The 23,907-nt window shown below is 38.2% G+C and overlaps 1 protein-coding gene across 1 annotated transcript; it reads left to right on the top strand.

The window, feature by feature from the left end:
* Window positions 1-8,116: 8,116 nt before the first annotated feature.
* Window positions 8,117-18,276, top strand: Taf9b (TAF9B RNA polymerase II, TATA box binding protein (TBP)-associated factor, 31kDa). The gene is made up of 7 exons (XM_005412631.2): window positions 8,117-8,223; window positions 8,810-8,891; window positions 9,202-9,338; window positions 9,420-9,554; window positions 10,251-10,326; window positions 15,083-15,193; window positions 16,213-18,276. Exons 1-7 carry the CDS (start codon window positions 8,173-8,175, stop codon window positions 16,374-16,376), a joined length of 756 nt encoding a protein of 251 aa, XP_005412688.1. The 5' UTR covers window positions 8,117-8,172; the 3' UTR covers window positions 16,377-18,276.
* The last annotated feature ends 5,631 nt before the right edge of the window (window positions 18,277-23,907 follow it).

The following is a 23,907-nucleotide window of genomic DNA, read 5'->3' as shown; positions in this document are numbered from 1 at the left end:
AATTATACTGGTGATGTCTAATGGTTTATTGAAAGGAACAGTTAATGCTTAAAACTTCTTGACCACTTTTGCATGCTTATATCTGGTAATCTGAACAACTAAAATTTGAAGATAACAATATGCAATGTAACAACCACTGGTGAATTCCTACCATCTTGTTTAGTGAAGCTCTGTATCATTTCTAGTGTTTATTATTATTCTTTTTCTCTTTAATGGTTTGATTAATCTTGCATTCTTACATCTGGTAATCTGAGAAAATTCATTGAAGATAACACTATGTAATATAACAACCACTGTTAATCCCTATCATTTTGTTTTGAAGCGTTGTACACTTTTTGTTGTTTTTACTTTGTTTTGTTTTTGTCTATGTTGTTTTTATTTTGTTATTTTTATTCTCTTTAAAATTAAAAAAAACTTACAAAGAATCAATGAAATTGAGGATATAGCTCAGCAGCACAAGCGCTTACATGGCAAATGCAAGGTCCTGAGTTCAAATCTCTGCACCAAAAAAAAAAAATCAATGAATTGAGAGCTGGATCTTCAAAAGAATAAACAAAATAAACAAACCCTGAGACAATCTTACCAAAACAAGGAAAGAAAAGACCAATACCAATGAAACTAGAAATGAAAAAGTTAAAATAACAATGGATATTGCTAAAATCTAGATTATTAGTAACTACTCTGAAAATGTGTTCTCCAATAAATTGAAAATTTCTAGGCACAGTGGTACATGCCTGTAATCCCAGCACTTGAGAAGCTGAGGCAGGAGGATCACCATGAGTTTGAGGCCAGCCTGGACTACATAAGTGAGTTCAAGGCCAGCCTGCACTACATAGTGAAACCCCCCAAAAAAGAAACTCTAGAAATTCTTAAATATATATGAATCACCAAAACCAAACCAAGAAGATATAAAAAACCCTGAATAGCCCAATAACAGGCAATATAATTGAGGCAGTAACAAAAAAAACCTACCAACTAAGAAAAGCCCAGGACTTGATGGATTAACCACTGAATTCTACAAGCACTTTAGGGAAGGTCTAGTGCCCATACTCCTTAAACTGAAAGGGAAGGAGTGCATCCAAACTCATTCCTGGAAACTAACATCATCTTGCTTCCAAAACCAGACAAGGACTCAAGGAAAAAGAAAACTTCAGGCCAGTCTCTTTAATGAACTTGGATTCAAACATCTGCAACAAGATACTAGCACACAGAATGCAACAAATAATTTAAAAGATTGTACACATCATGACCAAGTACACTTCATCACAAGAAAGCAAGGATGGTACAAGACAGGCAAATCAATAAATATAATACATCACATAAACAAAAGTGAGGACAAAAATCACAAGGTCATCTCAATAGACATGGAAAAGGCCTTTGAGAAAATCCAATATCTACTCATGAAGAAAAAATTAAGCCTAAAATAATAAGTGTAGAAGAACCTTATCTCAACCTGTTAAAAGCTACTGTGATTGTTGTAGTCAGGGTTTACAAAGGAAACAATTTAATATAGGACATATAATTTATAGGATTATTTTATAATACTCACCCTAAAATACAAAATACAAAAGAGTGCAGGAAATCTGTCTACACACTAAAGACCCGAAGAATCCAATTGAGGGCCTGGAACCCCTGGCAATGTTCTGCAGGAGTCCAGCTAAAGATCTATAGCCTATGACAATGCCCCTGACGAATGCAACTGAAGGCTTAGAGCCCACAACCATGTCTAATGCAAGTCTGTTTCATAGGTCTGTTCTGGGAAGGCCAAGAGGGGCCAAAAATATAACTTGGAAGAAATATAGCCCCTTAACAAATAATGTTGGGAAAACTGGCTATCTACATGTGGAAGATTGAAGCTAGATGCATAACTCTATGTACTAAACTAAAATAAAAATGAAAAAATATTAAAACAGAAACAATCAGCCAGACATGTGTTTTGGTTACTTTTCTCTCATTGCTGAGCCAAAATACCTGACACCCAAAATTAAGGGAGGAAAGGTTTATTTAGCTCACAGTTTGTGGAGGTTTCAATCCTTACTTGGCTGGCTCCAAGGCAGAGTGGCACATGGCACAGAGCAACCATGCATGGTGGCAGAAAACAGCAAAAGCAGCAAGCATACAAGGGGGGTGGGGAGCAAGCCTCTTCTTGCACAGGCTCAGGGTATAGAACTGCTGAGTCACTTAGCCAAGTTTCTAGACTCCTCAAATTGATACAGTGCATCAACCATAACAATGCAACCCTTGTTAACTTGGCAACCAGACACATTTCTTTAAACCAATTTCCAGATACAAAGACATTATTCTTATTTCACAACCTGAACATTACAACACAAGTTTAACAATCCTTAAGAACCAGTATTAAGTCTATCAACATTATATTACATTAGAGCCATAACATTTCAACTCCCAAAGACTCATGCACATCCCTTTACGCAAAAGGCATTTTAGTCCAGCTCTAAGTTGCCAAAGTCTTAACAGCTTCAGCATTGCTGAAAAGTCCAAGTACCAAGTCTCCTCCCAGATATAAGGCAAACTTTTAGTTGCAAGCCCCTGTACAAATGAAAAGTTAAACACTTCCAACATTCAATGGCACAAAATAAATATTTTCATTCCAAAAGTTACAAACCAGGGAATACAAAGGAATGGGACCAAAGCAAGTCCAAAATCCAGTAGGGCAAACATTAAGTCCTGTGGTTCCATGTCCAGCATCTGAAGCAATCTGTGGCACATTGTGAGCTGCAAAGGGCTTGAGTGACTCCACCCTTATGGCACTTCTGGTGGCTGTAGCTCCCATGGCTTCTTTCTTGGGCCTGCTTTGCTTCCTCCTTGCAGCTTTCTTCAGACAATCCATGTTTCTGGCTTTTCCAACCTTCTGAGGTTTCCACTGCACCTTTTGCTTCACACTCAAGCTTCACACATTGCTCTCTCAGGGGCACGCTGCCTGGCCTCCCAGGCCTTTTGAAATCTGGGTGGAAGCCTTCATAATCTCAGAACTCTTGCATTCTCCGTGCACCTAAAACCAGCGCCACATGGATGATGGCAAGATCTGTTGCCAGCTGGAGCAGTAGCCAGGCTTTCTTCTCTCTTGGCTGTAGGGGTCGAGTGCTTGGATTGCTAAGCACTCTGAACCTGATTCTGAAGAACAAATTCTCTATGCTGCCACATTTGTGGAACCTGGTGCAGCCACCACTGCCATTCTGGAACATGGAGCTCTGTGGCTTTCTTCTCAAAGCAAAGTCTTTCACCTTTGCAGGTTTGAGGCTGCAAAAGGTGGAGACTTGCAGCTTCTTGTGATGTCCTCAGGCCATCTTTTCTAGTCTCTTGCCCCTTCTCAGCAATAAAGATCTCCTCACCTATATCTTTGCAGTCCACAGCTTTACTGGAGTTTTCTTTATTTTTTTCCACAGCACTTGCTCTATTTTTTTTTATTTTAAAAGTAAAAGAATGAAAACATATTAATAAACAGACAACCATTTACAGAGTAGCACAAGAGTACTACAAGCAATACTGAATTACATACAAGGTGACAGAGTTAACAATGGTTGTATTACATATTGATAACTTCAAAGTGGTTACTTAGGAAAACAAATACATACATGCAAGATTGTGAATAAAAATTAAGAGGTATGATAAACATTGTGAAATGAAAGGAAACTGCTCAAAAGCAAAGAGCAACTGAGATGAGGGAACAGAGAAAAGAAAGAAGGGGAAAATTATATATATATATATATATATGTATGTATAGGATAGCTAACATAGTAGTACTACTGTCTCATATCACTTTATTGAAAGGAACAGTTAATGATTAATTACTGGAGTTTTCTTTTCAGCAAAATTCAGAACATTTTAAATCATCCTGCTGGGCTCTTTGCTCTTGATTCTCAACAGAGATCTTGCTAAAAACCCCCAACAATAGCTATGGTACCACCTCAACATTTGACCACCTTGAAATTTCTTCTGCCAGGTTAATCAGTTCACCACCCTTACTCTCAGTCTCAGGCAGTCTCTGGACATGAGCAAAATGCAGACAAACTTTCTGCCAAACCATAGCACACATCATCTGGAGTCCAACAATCAATACAGTCCTTCTTCCTAGCAGAAACCTCCTGAACCCGGTCTTTACCGGCAGGATTTCTATCAGCCTTGTGGTCTTCTGAGCTCTGACCGGAATCTCCCATACAGAACAGCTGAAGGCATTCTAGCACTTCTCTTTCAGGTAAAATCTCTGAACCTTTCCAAATACTTTTTTTTTTGTCTTTTTTGAGACACGGTCTCACTATGCAGTTCAGGCTGGCCTTGAGCTCACTTTGTAGCCCAGGCTGGTCTCAAACTCACAATGATCCTCCTGCCTCAGCCTCTCGAGTGCTGGGATTACAGGCATGTGCCACCACATCCAGCTTCCAAATACTTTTCACAAGCCATTCCCAAAGGCTCTTGAACCACATGGTCAGGTATAGTCACAGCAACAACCCAATTCTCTGGTATCAAATTCTATCTTGGTTCTTTTCTCTCATTGCTGAGACAAAATATCTGACACCCAAAATTAAGGGAGGATAAGTTTATTTAGCTCACAGTTTGTGGAGGTTTCAATCCTTACTTGGCTGGCTCCAAGGCAGAGTAGCACATGGCACAGGGCAACCATGCATGGTGGCAGAAAACAGCAAAAGCAGCAAGCATACAAGGGGGGTGGGGAGCAAGCCTCTTCTTGCACAGGCTCAGGGTATAGAACTGCTGAGTCACTTAGCCAAGTTTCTAGACTCCTCAAGTTGACACAATATATCAACCATAACACCATGATGGCTCACTCCTGTTATCCCAGTGCTCAGGAGGCTCAGGAAGGAGGATCTCTATGAGTTCAAGGCCAGCCCAGGCTACATAGTGAGTTCAAGACCAGCCTGAATTGCATAGCAAGACTCTGTCTCTAAATAAATAAATAACAGAAACAATCTGCTGGAAGGTAAAATATGTTAAACTGTTGAAGACATAGCCATAGGTAAAGACTTTCTAAACAGAACCCTAACAGCACACTGAATAATACCAAAGAAATCAACAAATGGTATCTATCAGATTTTCTGCCCAGTGAAGGAAGCAACTGACAGAATAAAGAGATAACACAGAGAGAGGAGAAAAAAACTGCCAGCTACTCCTCAAACTGAGAACTAATATCTGGAATATATAAAACAATGCTAAGAAAGTTGACCCTCCCAAAACAAAAGATCCAATTAAAAATAGATAACTAAAATGAATAGACACTTCCCAGAAGAAATACAAATGGCCAATCAATACATGAAAAATGGTCAACATCTCTGGCCACTAGAGAAATTAAAATTAAAACAACACTGAGATTTTATCTTCCTCCTCAAAGAATGGCTATCATCAAGAAATCAATAATACTTAAAATAAAAAAAAAAAAAAAAAAAAAAGAAATCAATAATAACAAATGCTAGAGAGGCCGCAAGGGGAAAAGGAACCCTTCTACATTTTTGGTGGGAATGTAAACCAGTGCAACCACTGTGGAAAGCAGTATGGAGATGCCTCAGAAAACTAAAAATAGAAATTCCACTGCACCCAGCTATTTCCCTTCTACTTATCTTTCTGAGAGAGTTAAAGACATTATATCACAGTGATACGTGCATACGCACGTGTCGTAGTTTGGGGTTTTGCAAGGGGAAGAATATAATACAGGACACATATTTTATAAGATTGTTTATAATAGTCACCCAAAGAATCATATACAAAAAGAGAGTGCAGGAAATCTGTCCACACACTAAAGACCAAAGAATCCAGCTGAGGGCCTGGATCGCACGCCAATGTCCTGCATGAGTCCAGCTGAAGACCTAGAGCCCATAACAATGTCTCCCATGAGTCCAACTGGAGGCCTAGAGCCCATGACTATGTCTCATGCAGACCTGTTTCATGGACCTGTGCTGGGAAGGCCCAAAGGTCAGTGGCGAAAGTCTGCACCAGCAAGATGAAGGATCTGTGCTAGCAGGCTGAGGGATCTGCACTGGAGTCAGGAAGTGACACTCAGAGTAAGAAACAGGACTCCCCCCAAAACCATCTTCCCATCCGGAGCCAGGAAGCAATGCTCAAAGTGAGGACCAGAACTCCTCCAAAGTGAACCTTAGCCATTCTCAGTGACAACAAGGTCCTGAGCTCCTCTTCTGATGAGAACAGTCAAGTTCATCAGGAAAGCCAGCATGACAAGGTCCTCCAGCAGAATAGCCCAAGAGAACAAGTAGCTTCCTAACAGCTTCCCAGACAGCTTCTACCAGCTCCCAACAGCCTTTCAACAGCCTGTTTTCAGTTCTGCTTCTTATGGTGCTGGCAGCAATCCTCAGGTTGGCCTTCCACACCCAGCAAGCACCACACTGGTTCAGTTCAGCTGGGTGTTATAAGTTGACCACCAGTTGTCAATCCACCATACCGTCCTTATAGCAACACAATTTTTAATAGCTAAATCTAGGAAACAGCCTATATTCCCATCAAGATATGAATGGATAAAGAAAATGGGGTCTTATATACAGTGGAATATTACTCTTCCATGAAGGATAGATTTGAGTCATTTGTAGGAAAATGCATGCACTTTGAAACCACAATGTTAAGTGAAATAAATAGGATATACTAGCTTAAATAGTACATAGTTTCTCTTATATAAGAAATCCAAAACTTAAATAAAGAGCAAAATAAAAGATAATAGGAAACAGGTAGATAGATCTTTTGCAAATTGTATGGGGACAGTAGAGATGGATGGAGGGGAAGGAAAGGAAGTAAAAGTGACTTAAAAGTAAAGTGTGTTATGTACATGTGCCAACTCCCCACTATAAATGTAATCATTATTACTGCAAACATATGGTAATAAAAATATTTTTTTAAACCTAAGAGATCCCTCTAGTTAAGTGAGAAATCTGGGATGGCCTTATTTGGGGGGTCAATTTCTATAATCTTGTGAGTAAGTCTGTTGGCTTCAATTTCATCCCAAAGTAGCACTGGGTGGAGATTCACACACAGACAGATATCTTGCAACAGGGAGGGCATTCTCACCAGATTCACTAATATATTACTTGGGGATTGTGAAGGAAAGCGGCAATGTGACTGCCTGCTTAGGTGAATGATGATGTCTTTGCCTGAGATGGAGTGATGCATGGTTGTTGGTAGATAAAGGTATAAGACAGTTTTCGGGAACATTTTAAGCCAAAAATGGTAAACTGATGCTTCTTAAAAAAAAAAAAAAATAAGTCAGGCTGGATGCATGGTTCTCAGTAAATTTACTCAGGCTTTTCTGAGAAGAAAGGTATCAGGAGCAATCTGGAAGACAATGAAGGGCTTATGTGGACCTCAGTGGGAACAGACCTACCCAGACTAAGAGACAAAGTGGGGAGCGGGGGTTTCAGTGGAAACTTGAAGGCAATTAAAGATTTTGGCTGTTCAGCAATATAAAATGGGCAGCCATGACAGGATGCAAAGCATGACAGGAGCTGACCTAAGTCCCACTGCCCAAAGTCCTGGCTCTGTAAAGCTATTGGGTAGGGTTGTCAGATTTATCAAATGAAAATCTAGGATGCCCAATTAAATATCAGTGTCAGTTCAACAGCAAATAATTTTGTAGTGTAAGTACCAGCATATTTGCAATATTTGGGATACACTTATTAAAAAATGTATTCCTTGTTGGTGTGACATTCAAATGTACCTTGGTATTCCGGGTTTGACCTCGCAATCCTGATGTGGAGGCACAGGGCCTGCAGGAAATCTAGGGAGCTGGACCGGGCCAGTGTGGTAGCAGAGGGTTTGAGGAGGCCCCCCAGCCAAGGTGAGAGTAGCCTATTCTGGGTATCTTACTGGAGAACAACTTTGGGAAGACACGCTTCTCCACTCTTCTACATCACTTAGCCCTCGGCACAACTCAGAGGAAGGCTTACACGCCTCTCCCAGTCCTCCTCGCTGGCCCGCACTCTGTGCGATGCTGGGCGCCGGATACCTGACTCCTGGTCGCAGGTCTCAGAGAACTGAGTTTCCAGGAGACCACACCGGCCAGAACTGTGAAACAGCTGTGCAAAGGGTGTGAAATGCCAGCTAACGGGGTAACCCCGCCTCCCGCCCCCTCAAGGGTGGAGCCTGAGCGGGGAGTGTGTGAGCTGCCCTGTCTCCCCTGATGACGAGAGGCTGGGTAACATGGAGTCGGGCAAGATGGCGCCTCCTAAGAACGCTCCCAGAGATGCATTGGTAAGTGCGAAGGATGAGAGACAGGAGTAAAGCCCAGCGCAGCCGGGAGCCTGTGAGCCAGAACCGCAAGAGTCCCGGAGGGTGGGCTCGCGCGCGGGCGTGAACCTAGCCTGGACAGCCCGCAGCAGAGGTCATGCGGGTTCTCCTTGGTCCCGGGGCGCTCTCCTGCCGCTCATCTGAGCCTCTCCGGAGGGTCGCGGCGTGCTCGGTGCGCAGGCCGGGCGCCCTGCTTTGTCTCCCCGGCCTCAGGCTTCCGCCTCGTGGTCTTGCCCCATCCGTGTGCCCTCACTCTCCGCGCCTGGGGTTCTGATGCTGACTTCCCCCACGGCCACATCCGAAAATGACAGCCAGCTGGAGCCACCCCTACCTCTACTGGGAAAGCCAACCTCTGCAAATAAATAAATAAATAAGTTTTGAGCGAGAGCATATAACTCGGTGTGATCATTGCCACTCACTTGGGAAGACAAGGACGGGTAGGAGTTTGGAGCCCAGAAAAGGGGACCTTGTATCATAAATACTATCTTCAGTCCAGTCTTGATATCCAATACCTAGGTTATGCATCTGGCATTTTTATTTGAATCCACAGGTGATGGCACAGATCCTGAAGGATATGGGAATCACGGAGTATGAACCAAGGGTTATAAATCAAATGTTGGAATTTGCTTTCCGTAAGTTAAGAAAACAAAAACTTGTCAAACTTGTGAATTAGAAAAGATCATTTTACTGTAAGAATATTTTCAACCAAATTATGTTATTAATATAAAAATAACTAACGCACTAAAAGAGGAGCTCGAATTATGGGACAGGTATTTTCAACGTACCTATTTAAAATGTGTGATATGAATAGGACAGTTAGCCATTAACACCAAAATTAATGAGCTTTCCTGGAATTACTGGAACCTTTTATTAATATTAAGTGGCCATAAAGATTAAGCTGTCTTCATATGTTTAAGAAAAAAAATTGTTTTGTTCTTAAAGGATATGTGACTACAATTCTTGATGATGCAAAAATTTATTCAAGCCATGCTAAGAAACCTAATGTTGATGCAGATGATGTCAGACTGGCAATCCAGTGTCGTGCTGACCAATCTTTTACCTCTCCTCCCCCGAGAGATGTGAGCAAACATTTATTTGAAGTTATTTTTACTTGCAATTTTTTAAATTGTAGTTCTAATGAGCATTCATTGTCCTCTTAGTTTTTACTGGATATTGCAAGGCAGAAAAATCAAACACCTTTGCCACTGATTAAGCCATATGCAGGACCTAGACTACCACCTGATAGATACTGCTTAACAGCTCCAAACTACAGGCTGAAGTCCTTAATTAAAAAGGTAAGTTTCTTCGGTCAACTTGGTTTTTAAAAAACAAGAGATTTTTTTCTATAAGGGAATTTGTAAAAAGCAAATTCCTATAGATAGTGCAGGAGATCAAAGCTTAAGAATTTTTTTTAAAAAGTGTTCATTTAACCCAGTATACATTTTTTACTTCAATAAACTGAGCCTGAACTCATTTACGGAGTGAATGGCAAAGCTAGGCCTGATTCTCAGGTCTCATAACTCCCAGTACTTCCACTGTGTCATAGATTTTACTGAGATCTGATAATAGAGTAAGTGATATACCATCAGAAGTTGCGCCCACTTTCTTAAATATGACCTAAGACTCTCCCACCACTGAAAAAAATTCTCCCTATATTAGGCCACCTTTGTTTTCTATGCTATGCTATGAGAGTTTTCTTTTTGGGTTAAGATGTTAGTGAAGATTAAAAATCACAAGGAAGTTAGCTTTTATCCCCATTCAGATAAGACTCCAATTTGCTATACATATTTAGATGGAGTCACATCTAATTTTCTATGGATAAGTACATGTATGTATGTTTGTGAAAACTCTAGTTTAAATATCGGATTTAGAATGCTGAAAAAAGAAAAACAAGACATTCTTGACATTCATGACAATCATTTCACTCTTGGTTAAATTGAAATGTCAAATCTTAATAACAGTAAAACTACCTTTTCTTTTAAATCCCCTAGGGACCTAATCAAGGACGCCTAGTTCCACGATTAAGTGTTGGTGCTGTTAGTAGCAGACCGACCACTCCCACTGTAGGTAAGTAAAAGTGGGAAATAGCTTTTCTGGCTGGTAAAGAAGAGGTTCTGAATTATAATCCAAGTCAAAAAGGGAGTCAGAAATTCTTGTATGATATCCTGTAGTAAAACTGTACATTTTACCTGGATTTCAAAATAAGAAAGCTACAAAGAGAGCCTGATCCAAATTGAGTATAAAATTGGACATTGCCCAGACCATTCTTGGTTTCTTTGTTTGTTTGTTTGTTTTGTCTTTTTGAGACAAAACATAGGGTCTGCATAGGGTCTCACTATGCAGTTCTGGCTGGCCTTGAGCTCACTTTGTAGCCCTGGCAGGTCTTGAACTCACAATGATCCTCCTGCCTCAGCCTCCCGAGTGCTGGGATTACAGGCATGCGCCACCACACCCAGCTCCATTATTGCTATTAACTAAGATATCAGAAATGAGTTTACCCTGTGCTGTATTGGGTCCGTCTTTCCTACAAATGCAGTTGCCAAACGCACTTAAGGCAGCAGCCTCATTATTAGAAATTTCTGTATAAAATGGGAATAGTTTTTAAAAGGACAAAATGCAAAAAGCTTAAGGACTTCAAAATATAATTATGTTTTTTTCATTACTAACCAATTTTAAACAGTAAGAAACTAGCTTGGACAACACAGAGAGAACCCATCTCAAAAAAAAAATAGTACTAGTTGACCTATTTTGCTCAGGGAAAGCCCCATCAAACTAGGTGCTGTATCTTTTTTGATAGATCTCCATAATAGTTGGAACATTTCTTACTTTCTGCCACAAAATGTTCCAACCCCATCTTATGCAGGATTTTCTGGCCCTAGTCCTACAATTAACCACTTCCCCAAAGAGCCCTGGTTCCTTTCAGGGGAGAATGGTGTTTAGAAACCATTATTTAAACCAAGCAGGGTGGCACATGCCTATAATCGCAGCACTGTGGAAGGTAAAGCAGGAGAACTGGAAGACTGAGCCCAGCCTAGGCAACTTGACAAGAAGACCCTGTCTCAGAATAAAAAAGGGCCAGGGATGTAGCTCAGTGTGAAGGCACTGGGTTCCATCCCTAGTACTGAAAAAAAAGAAAGAAAAGAGAAAGAAGCCATTGCATGTTAATATGATTGTTTGGATAAGGAAAAAAATGTAATTAGACTTTTTTTTTCGTTCTTGCTGGGTTTCTTGAAAAAAAATAAAGTACTTTCAGAAAACAAGCCCCTTCTCTTTCACTAGTATTAATTTTATAAATCTTACTGCTTATAACTTGAGTCCTATAGCTGTCTTATACCACTAATATAAGCAGCATTTGACTTTTGAGGTGTGAACTACATCTACTTGTCCTCAGGATATGTTACATTTCAGCACTTTAAACCTGTCCTAGAGCCAGGTGTGGTGTTGTATGCATAGAGTCCCAGCTACTCAGGAGGCTAAAGTAAAAAGATCACAAATTCAAGGCCAACCTAGGCAAAGTAGCAAGACCTAGTGTCAAAATAAAATTTTAAAATGGGCTAGCATATAGCTCAGTGGTAGAAAGCCCCTGCCTATCACGTGCAAGGCTCTGGGTTCCATCCCTGGTACCGCAAAAATAAAACTAAGTAAAACCAGTTTGATATGGAATCAGATATACATTTCAAATCACTTACATGTGATCTTTGTGAATGGAAATTTGCATATACAGTCTCTAATTTTTTATGATGTGCCATTTGTCTGTGGATTCATGTTGAGTACCAACTTTTTTTTTTCCACTTTTTGAGACAGGACCTTACTATGTTGCTCAGGCTGGTCTCAAACTCCTGGGCACAAGCGTTTCTCCTGCCCCTGCTTTACAAATAGCTTAGGACTATAGTCATGTACCAGCATGTTTGACAGTATCAGTTTTTAAACCCCTAGTCCAGTGATGGTGAACCTTTTAGAGCTTTCAGTGATAACAAATGCCCACTGTGGCACACATGGCATGGGTTCTCCACCACTGCCCGAATCTGTTACATGTGTTAGGCAAATTAACAAATTTCAGTTATCAGTTGTGAGTTTTATTCCTGGTCATTTGTTTTATATGCTTTAGAGATTTTTAAAATCTAGCCAGGCATGGTGGTGCACGCTTGTTATCCCAGCACTGGGAGGCTGAGGCAGGAGGATCATTGCAAGTTTGAGACCAACCTGGGCTACAAAGTGAGCTCAAGGCCAACCTGAACTACATAGTGAGACCCTGTCTCAAAAATGACAAAAATAAATAAATAAATAAAAAGTAGAGATTTTTAAAATCTAAAGTGAAGGTGCTACTAAAAACTACCATTAAAGATGTAAAATTTAAACAAAAAATTTTTAAAAATAATTTGTACATTTGACACCTGGATATCCACCCTGTTTGATTTTAAAGCCTTAAGTCCACACCTATTTAAATGTTTTAACAATTTATAAGTTAATGGCCAAGAAAACGTCTACTAACTGTAGAAGTTTGTTTTCTTGACAAATTAAAAAATATTTATATTGCTTCATTATGCGTCAGTAAATTCTTTGGACCACTCCTTAATACATGGGAAAACTTGAATAGGGAAAGAGATATATTAGAGTAAGATACCACCTTTTGGATTTAGGGAAGAAAGCATGGGAACCCAGATTTCTGGGTCTCTTTGGGCTTCCTTTCCCCTTTGTCCTTAAAGATGATGCTAGTTGCACTGTCTTTAGCAACTCTGGCCCTGTGTAGATGACTAGTGCCAGGAGGAAAGGGTACATGTACAGAAAGCCTACATCCCCAAAAGAAAACTTAGACACATTTCCATAAATATTTTTTGAGAGAGCAATGACAGTATAGATATTAAACTGGGCAAAATCTATTCATTACACAAACATGTGTTAAATGCCTTCTAGGAACAAGGCACAAGAGCCTGTGCTCACAGGGGCGAAAAATGTTAGCCAAGGCTTATAAGCAAGGGAATGAGATAAGATACTAATAAAACTCCTGTGATGTGTGTGAAGGGAATTTCAGAGGCAGGAAATGAGCTTTCTAACTGAGCAAGTCTAGGAAAATTTTATAAAATAGGGTGATTATTTGACATGTACCTTAAAATAAGGAGCAGAATTTAGGGGTACACTTCAGTGGTAGAGCAGTTGCCTAGCATGGACAAGGCTCTGGTTTGATACCCTGCACCACAAAAATAAATAAAGAATAGAATTTAGATGAGGATTTTGGACTAGGTTATCTCCAAGATCTCTTTCTGCTTAAAAAGTCTCTGAACATGAAGAATGAGTGTGTTTCTTATGCTCACCCAGGGAATGACAAGTCTAATTGGTTGGCTTCTTTTTGTTAGATATGTGTTGATTTAGATTCATAAGCATAGTAGATATCCTCTAATTCTCAGAAAGTGACCAACATGAAAGGTGACACCTAAGGTAATAGACATCTAGAGTCTTTATTAGTTTGTTTAACATGTTCTTCATGGAGCCATAATTCGTATGTCTCTCTGCTGGGGCAGCTCTGATTTGAATGTGATCATTCTGCCAGCTTAAACCACTGGTGGTACACCTGTGACTGTACCATCAAGTGGTTTATACTGCTTCTCAGGGGGTCTTTGATTACAGTAATGCAAAGAAGGGTGTTGATTTAACAGACCAGATGTCATCAATTACAGTTTCTTAAGGAAAAGATTTAAAAGGTATAAAAATTGTAATACAGTTTATTTGTAATATAGCAGTTTAAATGCCTATTATATACACCAGCAATGAGGTACTTGTAAAATTTCCAGGTTAAAATTTAGAGAATTAAGCTGGGTGTAGTGGTTTACACCTGTAATCTCAGCACTCAGGAGGCTGAGGCAGGAGGATCACTGAGAGTTTGAGGCCAGCCTGGGCTACGTAAGCAAGTTCAAAGCCAGCCTGGACTACATAGCAAGAACCTGTCTCAAAAAAAAAATTACAGAATTAATATTCTCTAATGTTGATAAACTATTCATGAATATAAATAAATTTCTTTTAAAATAATGAAACTTGATTATTATAATAATTCTTAATTGGTATGAATAGTATTAATTAATATTTTAGCAGTGATTCAAATCCAAGCAACTAACTAGATTTAGTCTATGTATAGATGCTTCATTAATTTTATTAGTAAAAGGACTGATAAAAATGCTTGCTTCCTAATGGGACAGACATGCATGTACCATCAGTGGTTCAAGCTGGTAAGAATGTATTAAACTCCATTGATGGTTTTGTTTGTTTGGTTTTTGGTTTTTGGTTTTCTTCTGGTACCAGATAGCAAACTCATGACCTTGTGCTTGCCAGGCAGGTGCTGTGCCACTGAGCTAAATCCCCAGCCCCTCCAACTTGATGGTTTTGTATAGGTAAAATTTGGTGCTTACTCTGTACTAGATGCTGTTTGAATAGCTTTATATGGGTTATTATTACTTAATTCTGACAAGAATTTAATGAAATGGATACTGTTGCTCCCATTTCACAGATGAGAAAACTGAGGTACAAGAAGATTAGTTTCCCAAGAAGCCCAGCTAGTTGGTAATAAGGCCTAGATTCAAACTCAAGCACAATAGGCTCCACAGGCAACATTTTTTACCACCACACTGTACTGAATGTTGGGGGTTTTGTTCGTTTGTTTTGCGGTGCTAGAGATGGAAACCAGGAACTCAGGCATGCTAGGCAAGTGGTTTACCACTGAGCCACACCCCTCGACCAGTTTTGTAGCATCTAAATAAGTTTGTAAACTTTTGAAAAATCATTTTGCTCTTATTTTAAGTCATCTAACATGGTGTGTTCATTTTAACTACAGCAGCCCCACAAACAGTGTCTGTCCCAAATAAAGTTACAACTCCAGTATCAGTGACAAGCCAAAGATTTACAGTGCAGATTCCATCATCTCAGTCAACACCTGTCAAACCAGGTAATATGATGGGGGGGGCAGAATTTATGAGTAATTTGCAATTATAGAATAGTTTTTGTTCTTATCAAAAAGGTAAATTGTTTTAATGTTGCACTGGTAAGGTGGCAGTAATGCTGTAAATCAGTCTACAGTTGTATGAAATTTTACATATATGTTACATTTTCATGGGGAGGGGAGAATATTCAACATGTTCATCAAATTTTCAAAGAATTCTATGAACTAAAAAATGTTAGGGTCCTCAAATATAAGGCATCTTCAGGGAAAAGCATGTAAGGTAAAAGCTCAAAAAAATCATACAACTTCATGACAAATATGTGTGTGTAATCCAGAATGTAAATGTAAATTGAACTGAAAGTGTATCTTTATTCACTTCATAGCAGGATATGTAACTATAAAATATTTATACGTATGATTGGAATAATACTAAATAAAATTCTGGTATAGCATAGTTTGCTAATACATATGTTTACATGTTTTAAAACCCAACTGCATGCAATAAATAACTTATAAAATATTGGGCTATGCAGGAAACACAATTCCTGGCCTTAAACATGTGTATTTAGTATGTTCCATGGTGAATCCAGTGTACTAAGTACTGACTGAAATTTCAGGTAGTTGAAATATAACAAAACCTCTCTAACTCTGCATTAGATATATTTAAGTAGATTAAATCCTTATAAATACATAGATCAAATAACGCATTTTACCCTATAACTTACAATTATTAATTTCCAATAAAATAAATATTTTAAAAATTTAATTAAAACACTTAATACAGTATAATTACCATTGTTTCTTCTATGACAGTGATGGTGAACCTTTTGGAACTTTCAGTGATACAAACAGTCCACTGAGGCATGCTTGCCCTAGGTTCACCAACACTGTTCTATGATGTAGTTGTATGGCGTTGTATTGAAATTTTTATTAGATTTACACCCAGCTTTGTTGTTTACTTTTGACAATATGTTTTAGATTCTGGGTAATTCAAAGTTTATGGAGATTTTCTTCTCTGTTTACAGTTCCTGCAACAACTGCAGTTCAAAATGTTTTGATTAATCCTTCAATGATTGGATCCAAAAATATTCTTATTACCACCAACATGGTTTCAACACAGAACACAGCCAGTGAATCAAACCCACTGAAGAGAAAACATGAAGATGATGATGACAATGATGCTATGTAAGAAATAGTCTAGGCTAGTCTAGATGCATTTAAAAAGTATAGTTGATTTTGAGCCTACGTAGCAGAATACAGCATTCTAGATCTTGTTTTTATCTTAGAAAACTTAAATATAACTTTAACATTTTTTCACATGAGTTTAAACTGTTAGGTTTCTTTCATAAGAATATAAGTATTTTCTCATTAGGCTTCAAGTACATAAGTTGAAAACTTGTTTCTTAATAGTTTTATTAATGTTGAGTGCCACAATGGCAGTTCTGTTTTTGAAAGCAGTTTTCTGCCATTTATCACTGATAGCAGCACTTAAGTTTCAGTTTCTACAACCTAGTCAGTAAATTAATTATTAATCTCTAACCTACATTTAAATAAGTACTTTCTTTTTGTGAGGTAAAATTACCACTTTCATTGTCACTAGCTCTTTTGACCAAATCTCTTAATTTAGGAAACATTTTTTGAAAGGATAGATTTAGAGAGGTTCTAAATCCATTTTGAATGTATTTAAGTTCCTTGGTCTCCCCTGATTTTCTACCTTAATTGTTTTTCTAGTTCCTATTTGTTTTCTGTACCAATCATCCATAGGCTTAAGTTTCTCCCCATTGCCCTTAAATTTAAAAGGTTGTAACTGGAATTTTTTAAATACCATTCCTGATAATACAGCTCAGTGACATTTTCATATCTTTAAAACCTGCTTTACAAAAAAAAAAAAAAAAAAAAAAAAAACCTGCTTTACATGCCTGATGTTCTGGTTAACTTGAACCTGAATATTTGTGTTTGAACTTTGTTTTTCACTCCATACCAAAGTAGTAATTGGATTTTATCCCTTCCCTTTCATGCCTGTTGAACTTTACTACGCTTTTGATATGAGTTTTGGGTCAGTAACACTCACTTGTATTCCAAGTTGATAAGTCTACCATATTTCACATTTTTTAATTTAATGGAGAGGCTGTAGCTTCGAATCTGCCTTGATAAGTAATTTACACTGGACCTAGCAAAATCACTGAAGAACAAATGTTTTCTTCCCACCACATGCATATATGCTTTAGTCACTGCTGCCTAAACCCTCCTATTTTTATAACTCAGATCATTTTTCTAGCTTGTTGATGAGGATGTCACACGCAAGGTAGGATCAAACCAGAAAACAGACTCTAACAGTTCCCATTCCTCTGTAAGGCCAATACGGAAAACAAAATTAGTGTCATGTGACTTGCATTTAGGTGCACTCTTCACAAGATTCCCAGTAATATTGCTAAACAGCTTCCCCTATGTCCACATCTAAAAGTCTTACTGTTAAGATTTCAAAGCTTTTGAGAATATGAACAGACCACTTGTATTTAGTTTAAGTAAGTTTGACGTGTCTGCCATACTAATATTTATGCAGAATTTTCTGAAATAAATCTTCATATCATAAGTTAGCATTTATAACCAAGGATCCTCAAAAATTAGTTATAAGTTTCATCTTAGGATGGTGCTTGAGATTTGAGAAATAGCCCAATCACAGGGAAGAAATGTCTTATCACAGTTTGAGTATTTAAGGATGTGAGGGGAAAATGATATAAAATTTTTTAAAAATTCAAATCTGATTAACATCACAGGAGAGAAATGTTCACTATATAACGCAGATATCATTACTTGAATGTTCTCAGGGAGGCAGCATGTTAGAAGGCCTAGGTTCTAGTCCTGGCTTCATTATTTACCAACTGTGTGACCTTATCTCACCTCTAAGCCTTGTTCTTCTTACTAGTAATAGGAAAATAACACCTCCCCTACCTACCTCACAGGGATGTTGTGAGGGTTTATTGATATATGTGAAAGTTCTTTCAAAACTGTAAAATGATATATAACTATAAGGAATTATTATTAATGCATTTGTTCCAAGGTTATTAATAAAAAATCAAGCTTATCAATGATCTTTCATTTCTGACTGAAGGGATTCAAGGAAGATGAATAAAGCACAGTAATTCTCAGGGCCAGAAAGCAATTAAGATTTATATAATGGCTGCATTGATTGTATACCGGAGAATTACTTGCATTTATTTGGAATTAGCATGTGACTCATAGTAAAGCAAAGTGAAAATGAGTGAAGGAATATGTATTCAAATTTGTTAAAAACTTAGAATGTTCTGATGGGAATTTGTACATTTAATTGGGGACTGCAATCTGAGTGTCCATTCACTTAACAAGTCAGGGTGGTTTGCCCTTTCAGATGCAGACTGCTTTATCTTGCAGATCTCCCATCCCTAATTATTTCTGGTTAAATCTAATTTCAAAAACGATTTCAGGCAGCTCTTGTTCTTAGCTTTCAGGTAGAATTTTTTTTTTTTTTTTTTTTTTTTTTTTGGCTTTTGAGACAAGGTCTCACTACCAGGCTGGCTTTCTACTCAGGGCATAGCCCAGGCCTGCCTCAGCCTTGGGATCCTTCTGCATTAGCCTCCCAGCTGCTGGGATCACGGACATGAGCCACTGCATCTGACTCAGTTCTTTTCTTTAAAAAATGTGCTGGTGATGAACTGGTAAGAACACTATCATCTCAAGTTCTTCCCTTTACAAATAAGAAACAAATATTTATGATCTGAGTACAAAGGAAGAGGCAGCGTGGGAGGAAAGATAGAAGACTACATGGTGGCGCACGCCTGTAATCCCAGCACTTGGGAGGCTAGGTTAGGAGGATCACTGTGAGTTCGAGGCCAGCCTGGGCTACACACTGAGTTGGAGGCCAGTCTGGACTGTATAGCGAGACCCTGTTTCAAAAAGACGAAAAAAAAAAAAGAATGGAAGACTAATTTACATTATGGTGTGAGGAATCCAAAGTGAAGTACTCAAGAAGTATGGGTCAATGTGTATCATATGCCCCCACGTTTAGTATATGTTCATATACACATGAATAGCCTTTTTATGTGCAGTATGTACCTCTAGATTGAAAGAAACTGGTCTTAGAAAGGTTGCTTCTGGGGAAGGAAGCCAGTAGGTAAGGGACTTAGGAAGGTATCCTATTACTGTGTACTCTTTTTTAATTGTGAGCCAACCCCTATGCCAGAGGGAAATTTTAGACATGAAAAAGAAAGGAAAGAATGAGCTAAAAAATAGATTTGAATTCTTTGTTCCTAATCTCCTGTAGATCAGAGGTAAATTTATCACGTAAAACCTATACCTTTGTAATATTTTGTCAGTAGTTCATAATTTTATATATTAAATCAGAAATCACATACTTAGACTATTCTAACTTATATGCTCAGAAGTTGTTCATCATCTACTGTCTTCCTTGACTGTGCTGTAAATTCTTCCTGGACATAAGTACTACCTTATTTATATTCCCTCTATTGTATCTTAGGCATGTAGCAGGTACTCAAATCTTTGGCTAATTTCCAAGTTTTTCAAAACTAGAATTTCTCAATTCATGTTCTGTATTTAAAAAACAAATATAGTAAATGGGGAAGATCCTGGAAATCTAGTAGAAAGTACTTAGAAGATACAATCAGAATTGGGCATGATAATACACACCTATCATCCCAGCACTCTAGGAGGCAGAGACAGGAGGATCACAAATTCAAGCCTGGCCTGGACAATTTAGCAAGACCCTGTCTCAAAAGAAAAAAAGGACTAGGAATGTCACACAGTATGAAAGTTCTGGGTTCAATCTCTTGTACAACAACAAAACAGTATAATCAGGAATTGATAGATCATGGGTGATGTTGGCAATTACAGTCTAGGTGCTGGGTATATGGGTGTTTATCATACAGTTCTATTTATCTGTACCCTTGAAATAATAAAGTATTGGCAAAAAGTAACCTGTAGGTAGCAAAAAGATTATTTGCTAGGTCTATAGGTAACATTCCTGGACCTCATCTACATAGGAAGTGGAATAGCACTTGGGGGGCTGAGGCAGGAAGATTGCCGTAAGTACAAGGCTAGCCTGTGCTACATAGTGAGTTCAAGGCCAGCCTGAACTACATAGCCTGATAAATATGCCCTGTCTCAAAAAAGTGGAATACAATTCCTGCTGCTTGAACCAAGGCCAGTGTGTGCAAAAACATGGTACACTTTAAAATTAACTACAGGGGCTGGGGATTTAGCTCAGTGGCACAGTGTGTGCCTGGCAAGGGCGAGGTCGTGAGTTCGATTCCCGGTACAGGAAAAAACACACACAAAAAAAAAGAAAATTTAACTGAAAAAATGGGAAATAGTATTAACAAAAATACAAATGAATTAAGGAAAACCTGAGCCTTCACAATTCTTGTTTTGCTTAAAACAGCCACCAAAATTTTTTTTGCTCTTCTTTCCAGAGTTAAGCAAAAAAGTCCTAGTCTAGAAGCATCATATCAGGGAGGGAGACACAGTGAAAAACCATCAACCTTTGGAACCAGACAAACTTGGACTTGAACCTCTGCTGTTACTACCTCTGTGAGCGTGTCCAAGACTTTTAACTATTTCTTCATCCATAAGGTAAAATATATATCGTGCCTATAAAATGCCCAACACAGAATTTCTGGTTAAAAAATGGCCTTCTCAAGTCTTTGCCTTTGCTTTCTCCCAAAACCCCATTACAGTGACAAGAAAGTGACAAAAAAGGGAAAATTATGAAGTTTATAAAAGAATCAGAATGGCATTAGATTCAACATTGACAATGAAACAGTGCTTTTAGATCTGATAAAATGATATTCAGGCAAAATTTCTATATAGTCAGGCCCTTATATCCAAGACTTGAAAATACTAGACAAAAATTTCTGTCTGTGCTGAACATATACAGGTTTCCTTTCCTTGTCACTATTCCCCAAGAGGTACATTGTACCACCTTTTTATACAGCATATTAGGTATTTCAGTTACCTATAGATGGTTTAAAGTATATGGGAGGGTGTGCATAGGTTGCAAATGTCACTCTATTTTATACAAGGCACTTGAGCATCAACAGGTATCCGAGAGGGTGTCTGGAACCAATCCCCCACATATACAAAGGGATGACTACAGCCAAACCAGTAATCAAGTACAAGAGTTAAATAAAGATATCTGAAACACAGACTATCATCTCAAAGATTTTGCCTCATAGACACTCTCATGAAGCAATTGGAGTCATTTCCATAAAAAGAGTAGACCAAGAGAGGGAACAGGTCCAATATAGGAGAAAAGCACTGCCAAAAGGATTAGCAAAAACTGTAGCAAACCTAGAGGTCAGCCAGTACAAGAAGCAGAAAGCAAAGACTCCAGCAAGGATGTCTGCACTAAAAATGAACAGATTGTCTGATATATTTTAGTGTGAACATGTAACCAAAAAATATGGTTATTTAAAAATTGTAAAAGAGTTCCCGGTACCGGAGAAAAACCAAAAAAAAAAAAAATAAAAAAAAAAAAAATAAAAATTGTAAAAGAGGCATTGCCCTTAATCAACCTCAGAATACTCCCCCATCACTTTAAATACATTTATCTCATCATTCTTGCTACTTACTTTTTTTCTTTTGTTTTAAGTCATTCTTTGAGTTTATTGATACATGTATGTAGTACATAATGTTTACATTCCTTGTGGGATGTTGGTACATGTACATAATGCATCTTAATTCCTTTTTTCATCACCTTTCCCTTCCCTCACTCCCCTTCCACCTGTCCTTGACTCCATTCCTTTTTTTTTTGTTCATGTTTGTGGTACATAATGTGTATATTCCTTATATGGAGTTGATACATATACATAACACATCCCAATTCTATTTTGTTTTCTGGGTTTTTTTTTGGTTTTTTTTTTTTTTTTTGGTTTTTCTCCGGTACCGGGAACCGAACTCACGACCTTGCGCTCCCAATTCTATTTTGTTTTTTTTTTTTTTTTGGTTTTTCTCCGGTACCGGGAACCGAACTCACAACCTTGCGCTTGCCAGGCAGGCGCTTTGCCGCTGAGCTAAATCCCCAGCCCCCCAATTCTATTTTGTATCCCTTATCCCTTCCCCTCCTCATCCCTCCTTCCATCTCTTGACCACTTTCCCATTTGAAAAAAGATGTACCACACTACTTCCTATTATCTGTCTTAATTTTGCTTTTTGTTTTTACTCTGGGTTTATCACATAAGAGAAACAGTGTGATATTTGTGCTTGTGTGCTTGATTTATTGCACCTAACATTATGGTCACAAGGTGCATTCATTTTCCTATAAGTTTATCTTTCTTTATGGGAGAGTAGTACTCCAAAGTGTAAGTACCACACTTTCTTTACCATTGATCTGTTGGTGGACATATAGACTGCTTCTAAGATTTAGCTATTATGAATTGTCCTGCTATAAACATAGATATGCATGTATCTCTGCAATCTGATGCATTAAATCTCTCAGGAAGATAGAAGGGAAATAGCTGGGTCAAATAGAATTTGTAGTTTTAATTCTTTGAGGAAATTCCATACTGATTTCCATAGAGGTTGTTCTAGTTTACATTCTCACCAACAGTGTAGGAGGGTTCCTTTTCCCCCACATCCTCTCTAACATTTGTTATTGTTTGATTTCTTAATGATGGCCATTCTTTCTGGGGTAAGATGGAATCTCAGTGCTGCTTTATTTTTTAGTTCTCTAATGGTCAGCACTGCTGAGCATTTCTTCATGTGTTATTGATTGGCCATTTTTACTGCTTCATCTGAGAAGTGTCTATTCATTTTACATACCCATTGTTTGATTGGGTCTATTGTTTGGGAGGATCTAATTTTTTTAACTGTTCATGTTCTAGGTATGAGTCCTCTCTCTGAAGAATTGCAGGCAAAAATTTGTTTCCATTCTGTAGGTTGTCTTTTCACTCTGTTGGTTATTTCTTTTACTGTATAGATGCTTTTTAATATGATATGGTCCCACTTGTTTATTCTTAGAACTATTTCTTGTGCAAGTGGGGTTCTTTTGAGAAAGTCCTTGCCTATATCTATGACTTTAAGAGTTTGACCTGTCTTGTCTTCCAGCAAGTTGTTCCTGGTTTAACACTTAGTTCTTTGATCCATTTTGATTTCAGTTTAGTATATAGTGAGAGATAATGGGTCTAGATTCAATCTGCTGCATGAGGATAGCCAGTCTTCCAAACACCATTTTTTAAAGAAGCTATCTTTCCTGCAGTGTGTGGTTTTGGCCCCTTTTTCAAAGATCAAATAGTTGAATGCACTTGGGGTTGTTTCAGCATCTGCTATTCTGTTCCATTGATCTTTATGCCTGTTTTTATGCCAGTACCATGCTGTTTTTATCATACTAGCTTTGTAATATAACTTTAAGTCCTAGATTGTGATGCCTCCCACTTTGCTTTTTTTACCAAGGATTGCTTTTGTTATTCTACCTTTCTCCTGGTTCCATATGAATTTTAGGACTGTTTTCTCCAGTTGTATGAAGAATGCTGTGGGGATTTTGATTGGGATTGTGAAAAATCTGTATATCAATTTTCAAGTATGACCATTTTGACTATATTGATTCTGCCTGTCCAGGAACAGGGTATATCCTTCCATTTTCTGATGTCATCTTCAGTTCTTGTTTAAGAGTACTGTAGTTTTTGAAATAGAGGTCTTTTACTTCCTTAAGTTAATCCCTCAGAATTTAA

Source organism: Chinchilla lanigera, unplaced genomic scaffold, assembly GCF_000276665.1.
Source record: "Chinchilla lanigera isolate Chin_1 unplaced genomic scaffold, ChiLan1.0 scaffold00156, whole genome shotgun sequence".
In the NCBI taxonomy this organism is placed as follows: domain Eukaryota; kingdom Metazoa; phylum Chordata; class Mammalia; order Rodentia; family Chinchillidae; genus Chinchilla; species Chinchilla lanigera.
Note: the sequence above shows the minus strand (reverse complement) of the source record. Positions and strands in the feature narration are given on the sequence as shown.